This window comes from Mycetomoellerius zeteki, unplaced genomic scaffold (genome assembly GCF_001594055.1).
Source record: "Mycetomoellerius zeteki isolate Tzet28-1 unplaced genomic scaffold, Tzet1.0 scaffold135, whole genome shotgun sequence".
NCBI classification, from domain to species: Eukaryota; Metazoa; Arthropoda; class Insecta; order Hymenoptera; family Formicidae; genus Mycetomoellerius; species Mycetomoellerius zeteki.
In genome coordinates this window covers 1,828,122-1,841,908 of record NW_017256287.1, presented here as the reverse complement: position 1 = coordinate 1,841,908, position 13,787 = coordinate 1,828,122, and the positions used below count along the sequence as shown (strand labels likewise).

Sequence of the window (13,787 nt, the reverse complement as noted above, 5' to 3'; positions counted from 1 at the left end):
TATATTTTTTTCTTTTTTCGTGATTTCCTGCGAAACAAAGCAAAAAGGAGCATATGTCTATAGGACTTTTTTTCTTAGTTTTTTACTCCTCTACACGCTCCCGAAGTTTTGCCATTTAATTTGGAAACACCCTGTATATAAATGATCGTCTATTTAAGTCGCATGTGTTACCGCATATCATCGCAGAATGAATGTAACATTATGGTTGTCAACAAATCAAATTCCTCGCGCCATCAGAAATAGGAAGTCAAGTTTTGCAGTGAAATATATCTTTTTAAAAACGAATATATATAACTATATATATATATATTAAAAAACAGTCAGTGATCGAGCTCAATAAAGAGATTATAAATAAAATTTAGTAAATTTATCATAAATATCAAAAAACAAAATGAATAATAAAAATGGAATTTGAATATGTGTATAAGTCACTTATGATATGTATAATACGGAAACTTACGACGTCAATAATCGGTGATAAATATATAAAAAAATTTTGTGGAAATATATTTTTCTATACGAATTCATGTTAGAGCTTTATAAGATATAATAATTGTGTCATCAATTTGTATAACATGTAATAATGATATTTAATTTATATAATTAATTTTTATAGGTTTTTTTATGGGTTTTATCCTGACACTTTCGAGTCTTGCTCATTCGATGGCTCTTTTGACGTTCTTCATCACTTCATCAAAAGTGACGAAATTTCGATCTGCGCGAAAGAAGAAGATAGAAGCCGATTTCAAGGAGGGTGGCCAACGGAATTGGATCCAGGTTCTGTGTAATGGTGGCATGGCTACACAATTAGCCTTATTATATCTGTTGGATATTGGAAGCGGAGAACGGCCAATTGACTTCGACAAGGAATATCGAAGTTCATGGTTATCCATTGGAATAATAGGTAACAGTCAATATTCTAATATTCTTTTTATAGAAATTAAAATGCTATTGCAAACAATTGTATTGAATTTTAAATATTGTACAATTTACAATTTTACATTTTACAGGAGCATCTGCGTGTTGTAACGGTGATACGTGGGCTTCCGAGCTTGGTACGGTGATTGGCATGAGTGATCCTTTCCTCATTACGACGAGAAAAAAAGTCCCGAGAGGTAAGAATGAGTTTTGTGGGATAAACGAATAAATTTTTTTTACTTTAAAAATAAGAAATCCTATACAATGACAAGTTCTATACGTAATCTAATTTGCTAATTGCTAATAGAAAGTTGATTGTCATTTTTCTTACAATTATATTAATAATTTATTAGTAATAAATGTTAATATGTTGATATAATGAATACTGTTAATATGAATTCTTCATATTTCGTTGTTCCAGGAACGAATGGTGGTGTATCGTGGATAGGTCTGATATGTTCTATCATTGGTGGTCTAGTAGTTGGACTTTCTTATTATATTGTGGTATTAAACACCGTTGACACAGCCGTACTGCAATTAGCAGCACCACAATGGCCCATCGTAATCGTCGCAGCATTCGGAGGTCTCTTTGGCAGCATTATAGATTCTATTCTCGGCGCGACTTTACAGTATTCAGGTAATGTAAATGTACTTCTCGATTTCGTATGTTTTCTTATCGTTTTAGGTTCAGAAGAATCTCTCGATGGTTTTATCAAATTAGCCTCAAATTAAATGGATAAATCTTCATAATATGTGATAATTAATACATTTTTTTAGGTGTAGACGAAAAGGGTATTATAGTCGAACGGCCAGGGAAAGGTATAAAATACATTTGCGGAAAACAAATTCTAGATAATCACAGTGTAAATCTCCTTTCTACTATTGGTGTCGCACTCATTCTTCCGAGAATAGCCAATATCTTCTGGCCATAGTCTCTTCTAGATTTAAAAACAGAATGTTCTAACATTTATTATTCTTATCTATATTCAAATAAATCGAATTGTATAACTTGTATATTAAAAGACTGGATTATGATGAATTTACAAATTAAGTTTAAAAGTGATATTGATTACTTTGATATATGAATTCCCTTTTCTTCCCCTTCCCTTCTTTTTTATCCAGTAGTATGACAGAGAAGTCCATAATCAGGAGAAAGAGGGTACCTACATATTCGGTGCTCTCTTGTGCTTTCATTGTAGTTTGTATTTAATTTCCGCGTTAAGGACGATTCAAATTCAAAATCGGACATTTATAGTTAATTTTGTTGGTAAATATTAAGGATATAGAAAAGTTTATCTCTTCTTAATTTTATTTTATTTTCATATAAGTACTACAATCAATTTTCATACAAATCCATCTTTAAAATTTTTTTCTCATTATTTATAACCTTCTATCGTGGTTCTCTTTTTGGCAAATTTTAGATTTCATTGCGAAATTAAACTATTCATCATACAAAGACCAGAAAATCATCGTGCGTATTATAAGCGAAATTCTAAAATAGCAATAATTTAAATATTGATACTTATAATAATGTACTATTTTATAAATTGCTTATAATGTTCAATTTTTAATTAAGCATTGTCTGTTTAATAAATATTAATATAGTATTAACGTAACTTTATACTATTCTGTTGTGCGCTATCATTTAATGTAATTAAAATATGAATTGTATAAAAATATAAAATTCATATCTTTAATATAATTTTACATGCAGGTGTCACATTATATTATTCGCAAAAATTATAGATATTTTTGTCATTGAAAGTAAAGTAACATTGGAGTAAATTTCTAGATTGTTTTTTGCATCTATAATATAAGAGCGTTTTATTACTATATAGCGTTCTAATAAAGACTTGAATAATTTTCATAATTTGAATTTTTTAATGTAGAATATACATGTAATTGTATATATCTTAAGATATACAGAATTATCGCATTCTCTTTAGAAAATTTAACAAAATTGAAAACAATTTCTATCAAACAACTCTTACATCTTTTAATTTTAACAATTTTAATTTTGAATTAAAAGAAAAAAGTTTGTATACAGGAAGAAAAAATTATATAAAAGTACATAAAATGAAGCTAGAATTAACTGGAGTTAAATATTTTCAACTAATTTATTTACTTTTCAAGATTCATAGTTAAAATGTTTTTTTTATTGTTATTCAGTTGAAAGAGAGTGCGATATTCTTTAATGTATTATAATGCCTTTTATGTTTGTATAATATTAAAGTTGATAAAATATTATGTTTGTATAATATTAAATAATATAGTTATACATACATATTATCAGAAAAAATAAAACAATAAATAATTATGTATATTTACAATATAAATTTGTGACCTCTTCAATTCAATAATTTATTTTATTAAAAATAAAAAATTATTAAAAATTATAAATAATTTCTTTAATTGTATCTTATATTCCAATAAAATATCAATTCGTGAAAATAGCAGATTTAAAAAAAAATGTAAATACTGCTAAATGTATATTCTCATCGCACTTTTGCAATTAAATATAAGTTCAATTTTCGTCTTTTGTATATTATTAAATATTATTCGATGCGATGAGAATACAGATAAGTATATTACAAAATTTCGAGATATAATTGTATACATATAAGTTAAATTTTAATCTACGTATATAAGTCAGTTAAATTACGTACAAGTAAAACGATCTACGTACATATTTTAATAATAAAAATACAGGACATCTCACGCTTATTGATTTAAAATTGCGTGCGCACACGTTAATATATATAGCGTATAATAGTATTAACCAATATTGGTTAATATTACTATAGTAATCAGTTTTAATTCATTTTATATGAAAAATAAAATATTAAGTAAAATCAATGAGATATCCAGTATGCCTTCTATTAAATTTATAATATCATATCAGCGAAATAAGAATTTTTTATAATACAATTATACGATTTAAGTGAAAGTAAATTGTTTAATTAACCAACTGTTGCTCATATCTTTCCATGATGTAATATTTACAGAATATATGGAATAAAAATATATCTAATAAAATCGAAAAATCACAGCAACATTTAAAACACGCTAATGTCCCAAGCAGTAATTCGACGTCGTATGAACGTCCAAACCAAATCCTGTAAATGTCTATCACACGTACAATCTACCGCCCAAAGGCGTCTAATAGACGTTAGTACATCCAATCCCGAATGGCACAGATAATTCGGAAATTATTCATCTTTTCTGGTCTATAAGTTGTTGGAAACAAAGAGAAAGACACCGAACAATTATTGAGCTCCAAAACGAAAGTATATAAAATTGTTTGATAGTTTTCAATCCTCGGACCTCCTGACGACAATTGTTCGCGCACTGCTTGAAAATTGAACATTATTAGCAACATACCTTGGACATCCCTAAAATATCTGTGTAAATAACTTCATTGTAGGACGTCCAAGCAATGTCCTTGGGACGTATTTTAGGCATCTAATATACAGCGATATAAACGGGACTTTTCAGGACATATTTCGGACGTGCAAGGATATCGAATTGTTGTTTGGAGTGTTTCTCTCATGTTGATATTTGATTTAATGATGACCCAGTTAGCAATTTGCTGATAGATTAGCAACAAATTCGATCAAGATTCTTATTGCAGATCTAAAACCATCTGCGTTCACATTAGTTTAGGCTCTGTCGGCAGTCTGCTGATAGAAATCGAGCAAGAGCTATAAATCTCGATTTCTGTCGCTAATCTATTGGCAAAGCATGTCAGCAGGCTTTGTTCTATTTCTGATGGCTATTTGCGATGATCCTCAGATATTAAAAATTTTGTATGAAATTTGTTGCCTTTCTGCCATGAAAAATTGGTAACATACTTTACTCAAAATCTGTCTGAAGGCTATATGTCAAAGCAAAATTCAAAATTTCGATATAAAAGAAATGATCTATTTATCTATTTAATCTATTTATAACTTTTAGGATTTAAGAGTTTAGAATGCCCTTTCCTCGAAAAGAAAAATTCATTATTGTCAGCTTTTACAGCTGAACTATTGATGTAATTTTTTTATATTTAAATTTTATCATGATTATGTTTTACTACGTTTAACTGGAATGAATAAAACGATAAAGTTTCTCTGTACAATTATATAATTACATGCAATTATTTTATCGCTTTATGCTCTATTACAGGGATCCCCAAAGTATGAGTCGCGACTCACTAGTGAGTTGCGAACTAATTTTTAGTGAATCGCAAAAAATTTTTAAATGTTAAATTACACTTCATTACTTCAGGTAGTTGCATAAACTTGCGTACACATGTCCTTTCATGACTTTGTATATATGTGAAATTAGATTTCCAACAAAATGATGGGAATTAAAACTAAATTCCGAAACAAACTACAATTATTCAAATTCCTTGCGTCTAAAAATGCCTTACATTTGATATCGATATCAAAACTGTCATTAACAAAGGAAACAATAGAAAATTAAAAAGTACAAGCCAAGTATAAATGGTATAATTAATTCATTCCTCCCCCCCCATCTACTTTTTCATATTTACTGAAATTAGATAGGTCGCGGATGCATATAGTTTTAAAAAATGGGTCGTAATTCATATAAGTTTGAGAAGCCCTGATCTATTAAATATGAATATTTAAAAAAATATATGTAAAATTCATTGCCACATTAACACATTTCCTGCCAATTTTCAATAACTTTTCATTTGAACTGTGTGAGTATATTAGTCATATATGTCCAATAATGAGACTAATAATTTTGCTTACACAATACATATATGTTTAACATATACATATAATATGTTTATAAAATTATAGATTATTATTATTATTATTATTATTAAGAAAACAGTAATGTTTCATAATGTGATAACTGTATTATATATAATATGTGATAATGTATTATATATAACATTTAAGCATCAATATGACTATGAAATATTTTATGACGTTTTTTCATGCAATAGGTAACACAATATCATAAAATATTAAATGAAAAGTTAGGCGTGAGGCGCATATGCGACAGGGAACGTGTTAAAATCGCAATTAAATTAATATATAAGAAATGATGACAAATGTACAGTTTATTAGAACTGAATGATTAACGATTCGTAATATTCGTAAAACTATTGCTATCACTACCGTTTATAACGACCTTTTATTAACTGCAATGCCTTTGCCATAAGTGGTGCCTTTGTCTTCTTCATGCCACTTGATGCTAACAAAAATAATTATTGGTTAAAATAGATATAATACATTTTAACTTCTGTAATATTAATATTGTAATCAAATTTTAATTGTAATGAAATTTTTGAAATAAATACATACTTGATGCTTTAAAGCGAGACATTGGCGGTGGTGGTACAGCAATATTCGTTGCATTGTTAACTGCACTACCGCCAGTTAACTTTTTCTTTACACTGGAGATAGTAGCAGGAGTGGCATTAGCTGTACCATATTTTGCTTGTTTTTTCAATACATTACGTGGTGGTTTCACGACATTATCTACATAAGCAAGTTTAGTAGATCTCATTGGGACGGACTTATCTATAGATTGTTTGATATTGGCGGTGAGTGTTTTTAATTTTGCTTCTCTTTCATCCAAGCAGCGCTATTTAATGTTAATACGCATTACAATGTTAATATAAATAAGGCAAATTATAAGTTTATCAGATATAAAATTTTAAACACATCATTGCATGTTATTGTTCTAGTTATATAATTCTTAATTCATTTACCATGTACATTTCACGCCATGACTCCATTTCCTGTCTGTCTTTATTCTTAAATTCTCGATTACAATGATATTTCCATAATATGTCTGTGTCTTCTATGAGGTATGGATTATGATGCTCTAACATAAATAATTGATCACATGTGGCACGTTCTAGGATCGGCTTTAATATATCATATGGTACACCGCCAGTAAACTCGAGTGCTAGCAATAAAAATATTTATCATTAGAACATTGGAACATTGACATAATTTTACCGTAATAAAGAAACATGCTTACCATCGATATTTTCTATCAATACTCTGATGCACATTTCATACAATGTCGGCACGCTTGTGTAACCGACTTTGTTACCAGAATACACTTTTGTTCTGGAACAAGAATAAATAATGCATAAACAATAGATATATTAAGACCTAAAATATTATTTTATCATTTGTATTGCAAAAAATATGTATAACTACCTTTGATTCTTGATATAAATGATATCATCAACAAACTTAATTTCTTCTTTGCGTTGCATAGGATTAATGTATGGCAGTGGCTTATAATTGGGACTAATTTCAGGTAATGTAGATGCCAAATCCACATTTAAAGGTTCCAACTTTACATTTGGTGCTAGAAGAGATGGTGGCTGAAAATATAAACTTGTTAGATTTAGTTTCTTTTAACAATTAAAGATACTATATAATAGAATATAAAAATTACATTTGGATTGTCATTGCATTCTGGTTCAATTTTCACAGCTGGCAACTTTTTATTAGTAACAGGGGACATCAGTTCTGTTTTACTTGGCTTACTGGGATTTGAATTAGACAAATTACTCTGACGTTTTTTCGATGGCTGAGGTATGGAGCACATGCCAAGTGCTTCTGCAAAACTTGCACCTAAGAATAGAAATATGACACGGTTGTATCTGATATTCATTAAATAAACTTTTTATATAAAATATTCTATATTTATTTATTTTTTTAATAACATTAGTTAATTTAATTACTCAGTAATGTTATTTATCTATTAATAGTATTAACATTGAATAGGATCGAATTCAATGTAAGAAAAGAAACTTCAAAAGACAAACTTTTATTAAGTATAAAAGACGTTTGTTTAAAATATTGTGTGTAAAGTTTGCTGAATTTAATTATTTTTTCATTGCATATAATTTTCTATCCTTAATAATTTTTATTAACTATAGACTTTGTAAAAATTGGTTCAAGATAAAATATATGCTTATTAATACATAAACAAATATTTGCTGTGTTCTCTGCTAGTGCTGACAATGTATAGTGTACGTAACGTAAACTATAGATTTTCAACGCTGTGTGAATTTTGAAACACAGCCAACATGTATCTGTTTCTAATCTTATTATTATGTTTATCATTTATTTGTTATATTATAAAAAGTAATTCAATGTAAAAACGGCTTTATGCAATAAGCTTTCAAATATATTCTATAACATTAAATTCTATAATATTCATAACAATAATTTAATTGCATATGTAATTTATTTTACAAGAATAAAGAATGAAATAAATATAATATATGAGATCTAATATACGATAATCAATATAAATTATTTGGATAATATAATATAATATATCTATCTAAACTATCTTATTTATATTATGTTATTATTTTTAAATACATAATGTGATATAAATGATTCTTTTAACACACCAGAATTGCAATCTATTCCTTCATCACCATTTATTTCCTGCATTAACTTAATTTTTGTCTCTTTTTTCTTCTCATGTTTACTCTTATTCTCCTTATGCTCCTTTTTCTTATCCTTGTCTTTATTCTTAATATAATCTTTACTACTACAGGAACTGACTCTTGATTTAGAAGTTTCTTTGCTAGAATGATGATTGGAATCTCTTTTTGTATCATGTTTTTTATGACTAGTATGTTCTTTTTCTTTATGCTTTTGTTTTTCACTGCTGTTCTTTACTTTACTACTTGATTCTTGAGACTTAAGCTTACTGGAACTGCTCTTGGATTTTTCCTGTAAATACTTCTGTTTAATATTTTGTTTGTTATCAGTTGTTGAAAATTGTTCATCTTCTACTTTAATTTTCACCTCTATCTGAATTCCAGAAGATTTCAGATGAGAACGATTATGTTCTGAAACAGGTGGTTGAGATTTTTCATCATCACTTTTGTTATCTGATAATTTCGTCTTCTTATTTTCCTTCATCAGGGAATTAGAGTCGTTTGTTTTCCTCTTCCTATTATTGTCTTCATTTATCTGGGTAATTTTATCATTAGTCTTTTTTAAATCATCACTCTTGCTGTGATTATACTTTGTCGAACTATAAGCTTCTTTATTTATGCTACTTTTATAGCTTTTTGATTCTTTGGATCTTTTTTCGCTATGAGAATGATGTTTAGAAGAATGTTTACTTTTTTCATGCATTTCGTGTTTTTCCTCTGACTTGGATAAATGCACTACACTAAGTTTCATAGAAGTATTTTTGTCTTTTTTATGTCTATGCATATATTTTGATTCTGACGATTGTTCAAATGAAGAATCACTTTCTTCTAAATCCTCTGGTATTGGCGATTCAGGAATATCGGTATAAGTTTTAGAAGCATCAATTACACATGCTTCATCCTCATCTTCTCTGTCACTGGAATCTTCAATATCATCTGCTACCATAGTCTTCCATTTGCAAACCAGAGATTTAGCGGCATCACCCACAGCACCATGATATTTTCTCAAGCCATTCACAGTTCTTCCTACTCCTGTCTGTTGAAGATGTTGTACCGTCACGGGTAGCTTATATAATTTAGAAATGTAATGTAAAATCTGTGGGAACACAATAATATGTAATAAATTTATGTTCTTTTGATATAGATTATAAAATACAGTAATATAAAAAAGAAACAATTAAAAGACATCTAATAGATACATGTATACCCAGTGATGTTTTAACGCATAGGCAAACAAGGCATTTGCCTAGGGTGGCAAATTTGAGGGGGTGGCAAATTTTTCAAGATAGAAAATTTTCACACAGTTGAAATAAATTTATAATTTATTAATGTAACGTTTTTACACGAATTACACTGAGCATATTTTATGAAAAACGATATTTTTTAAATATATAATTAAAAATGTATTATATTTATATTATTTATTAAGGATTATTGAATGTTTTTACCAGCTAATGCAGGAGTATAAATCATTTTTTTAAATCCATTTTTCCTTTTATCAAAATTTATAAATTAATGAAGCCACTTGGGGATGGCTAGATGTTGGTGCCTAGGGGCGGCATAATGCTTAATCCATCGCTGTATATACCGTGTACCATAAAAATCATTTTCTTTAACTTATATGTTACATGGTTATTTTTAGAAATATCCTATAAACACACAAGATCTTTTTATGATCTTTACTAACGATAATATGACAATGAAATACAAATTAAGTAATACAATAACGCTACAAATAAATATTTATATAATATATGTCTTTAAACAGATTATATATACGTTTTTTATAACATTAAGAATAAAAATAATTGTTATTACAAGTTGATATTTAGAGAGTAGACATTATTCAAAATTCTATTGTATATGTATAAATATTATATGTATATATTAATAAGATAGAATTTTTAATAATTTCTATTTCTAAATATTGTAATGATCTTGTAATAACAATTATTTTTGTAATTATTTTTAATATTATATAAGAAACATGTAATATAATCTACGGATATATATTGTACAAACATTTATTTGTAGCATCATGACATTGTTTAATTTACAGTTTAATGGCACCCGCACACACACGCACGCACAAACGCGCACACACACACACATACACACAAACACACATACAGACACATTATCACTAGTAGAAATCGTTAAAAGATATTCATAAGATTTCCTAAAAATGACATAATATATGTCTAAGAAAATGGTGTTTGCAAAAAGTATTAATGTAAATATATAGGTAGTTGATCTATGATTACAAAGAGTTTTGCATATAGCTGGTTAGTATTTATATAAATTATTGAACTCGAATATCTTGTTATAGCATTATCACTATACATACATACCCGATCCTCGTTATCACCACAAGTCTCTAAATTGCGTTGATAATGAGAAATTTTATCTACAATAGACATCCTGCAACTACAACTACCAGCTGTTAACTAATAATATTGTTTGCAAAAAAAGACTAGACCCCCAAACGCGAATGAGTACAAACAATTCTCTGAGGCACTCCGAAGGCGAGATAAAAGGCAATAAGTGAGCATACGTGTGATTTAGTTATAGCACACAACTGCACACTTTATGCAGACGAATTTGCATAATGCTATTCTCAGAAAAATCGATCGATCACCTAACGCTAAGAAAGCAATTGGAAGCACTAATACCGTATTTCTCGTATGCACGATAGGTTCATTTCTTGATTAATAAAAAAAAAGAATTTACGCTTATACGCCAACTTGGTTGTATGTATACAGCTTAAAATCAGAGAGAAGCCTGAGAGCAGCCATGCCTGGGATTTAGCTGTTACTTTATTTTGAAGCGCCTCTATGTCCACAAAATGTGGACATTGAACTACGTAACCAATGTCCATATCCAATCAGAAAACAGGATTCCGATGAATTTTGCTTCGTATTATCGGAATCCTGTTTTCTGATTGGATGCAGAGTGTCGTACGACGAAAATCGGATGCAGTGTGAATCCAGCATATGTCCACGATTTTCGATCCATTAAATAGACAAAGATGAACAATCGTTTATTCAACAAGTGCCGACAGATTGATTGTTCGTCTTTGTCTATCTAAAGGTACAATTTCATGCAGCGAAGCTTCGAAGGCTCTCTGTTCCGCCGATTCGTGTGAAAATACGTAGCGAAAAATTCGCTCAAAGTTCGACACTGTCCAACTATGAGCGAAGCAACACTGACTTTGGCTATGATCCACTTGATTGGTCAAATATTTCGAAGCATCTTTTGATTGGTCAATTTTTTGGATTATCTGTTCAACGCTCCTTTAAGATACCTTTTTATGCTGACGCTCGAAGCTCATTTTCAGCGTCAAAATAGGTCATGTGATCAAAATTGGCGCTTGATATTCGTCAATTTCTATCACGTGACTTATTTTGACGCCAAAAATGAGCGTCAAGCGTCAACATGAAAAGGTACCTTTATTCACGGCGAGTGGGAGTTAAGCCTGTCACACATGAAATTCATAACAGAGCATAAGCGTAACATAAGACTTTTGAACCAATGAGTATCCAGCATAATGTCGCCATATTGATTTACATAAGATTTCAGCAGTCTTATATATGCTTATGCACTGTTATGCTTTTCATGTGTTCAACATATGCACAATATGCCTGCTACATATTACCAGGGGTGGGTAAGTTAACTTTTTTTTTTAACCAAGTTAAGTTAAAGTTAATATCCTTGAAAATTTAACTTAATTAAAATACAAGTTAATCCATAATGCAATTAATTGAATTAAAAGTTAAGTTAATAAAAAAAAGTAATTGAAAAGTTAAAAGTTAAATTTGGTTCGAACGAACAACCAAAAAAAAAGAGAAAAAGTTTGACCATTTTACATAATTTTTCGTATTTTTCCTTTCACATCATATTTATTAAAGAATCTGATTATTTTTGTTCACAAGTAACGATTATACAATATAAAATTACTAAATTATATATACTCATTATACTCTGCCATTGTGTTTGAGAATTGACTTCAAAAAAATTAAATTAAAAGTTAATAGTTATCACCGACGAGATACTGTTAAAGACCGTCAACCCTGGGCAAATTTTCGGCGGTATAAAAAGGTTCCCAAGGGCCCGGAGGTAATCGAAGAACGCTGACATTATCGACAATTGATATAAATTTGCTATTATTAATATAAATATTTGACTAATACATTATTAAATTCATGATATTTTATTACATAAATACTCTATAAATAAATCTGCATATTTGTAAAGCTATAATATCCTATATATTGCCGAAAAATTACAATTTTTTTCTCTGCAGTTATTATCTCTGTTGATAATCGAACTTTGACGATACACTGAAATCACAATTTTAAAGAAAAATCGAGTATTATTGAGTTTTAAATGCACATACACCGATAAACACGTCTACTAAACTAATAAATCATAAAATTAGTACAATATTATCAGTTTTTTTACTCTTAATCACTTCAATATTAACAAGGACGCGAACTCCCATAAGGATGTCGGTCTTTAATAATATCTCGTCGGTGTAGTTATTGATAAAATGTAACTAAATTAAGTTAAAAAGTTAAAAGTCTAAAATGTAACTAAGTTAAGTTAAAATTAATTAACTTTTTAATTTAACTTTTATCTTTTTAACTTAGCACTACCCAACCCTGCATATTACATACATATTATATATGTATTTCGACTTGAATATATCTGCTACATGTTACATAGATATTAAGTACGTATTTTGACTTGGATATTTCATATCCATTGCGTTAATTACGTATTTAATACATTATATTATATTTGATATGAAATGAAACACAATGTAAATGCAATATAGATACGTATTTAATATATATTTGCAATGAAAGGTGCTGTGCGGGTTAAAATGGATTCACAACCTAAAAAATATTTTTTCGATTGAAAAGAATTAGAATCACTTTCTGTCAATCTCGTGTATATATTATGGACAAAAATGGATTTGAAGTTCTCAGACCTGCATTGGATTGAAAGAATAAGAATTACATCATTTCAATCCTATGTCATAGATTAAAATGAATCGCATGGCTTATTTTTTCCGTAAAACTTTTCTTTGATTGAAAGGAATACAAATCCTATAGATTCAATCTCATGTCATGGATTAAAATGAATTACGTGGCATATTTTTTCCGTAAAACTTTTTTTTGATTGAAAAAAATAGGAATCCCGTAGTTTTAATCCCATGTCGTGGATTGAAATGGATTCAAACATTGCTTATATTTGATTTGGATTGAAATGAATTAAAATCAAGAATTTGGATTCAGCAATGACTAAACGAATCTATTTCAATCCTTTTCCGGATACTGGGATCTTTAGAAAATATTTGTAAGATTATATATTAAAGAAAATAATAGAGACCATTATATTTATAGCTATATGTATATATATATATATA

General features: G+C 28.7%; 2 protein-coding genes across 2 annotated transcripts in view; one reads left to right on the top strand and one right to left on the bottom strand.

Annotated features, from left to right (window-relative positions):
* Positions 1-1,874, top strand: part of LOC108731614 (transmembrane protein 19) — a 7,573-nt gene extending 5,699 nt beyond the window's left edge. Inside the window, exons 3-6 of the mRNA XM_018462013.1 lie at positions 617-904; positions 1,011-1,115; positions 1,340-1,555; positions 1,696-1,874. Of these exons, the coding sequence (XP_018317515.1) occupies positions 617-904; positions 1,011-1,115; positions 1,340-1,555; positions 1,696-1,850 (764 nt within the window). The 3' untranslated portion in view covers positions 1,851-1,874. The remainder of the gene's footprint in view (positions 1-616; positions 905-1,010; positions 1,116-1,339; positions 1,556-1,695) is intronic.
* A 4,043-nt stretch (positions 1,875-5,917) lies between these two features.
* EloA (transcription elongation factor elongin A) lies at positions 5,918-11,049 on the bottom strand. The gene is made up of 8 exons (XM_018461946.1): positions 10,708-11,049; positions 8,321-9,452; positions 7,351-7,529; positions 7,107-7,276; positions 6,922-7,013; positions 6,647-6,846; positions 6,237-6,519; positions 5,918-6,126 (listed from the first exon to the last, which is right to left on the bottom strand). Exons 1-8 carry the CDS (start codon positions 10,774-10,776, stop codon positions 6,047-6,049), a joined length of 2,205 nt encoding a protein of 734 aa, XP_018317448.1. The 5' UTR covers positions 10,777-11,049; the 3' UTR covers positions 5,918-6,046.
* Between the last annotated feature and the right edge of the window lie 2,738 nt (positions 11,050-13,787).

Excerpts from the sequence above, each read along its gene's own strand:
- EloA (XM_018461946.1), bottom strand. The coding sequence starts at position 10,776 with ATGTCTATTGTAGATAAAATTTCTCATTATCAACGCAATTTAGAGACT. Across the intron at positions 9,453-10,707 it reads GTGGTGATAACGAGGATCGG|ATTTTACATTACATTTCTAA; the intron begins GTATGTATGTAT and ends GTGTTCCCACAG. Across the intron at positions 6,127-6,236 it reads GTCTCGCTTTAAAGCATCAA|CATCAAGTGGCATGAAGAAG; the intron begins GTATGTATTTAT and ends TATTTTTGTTAG.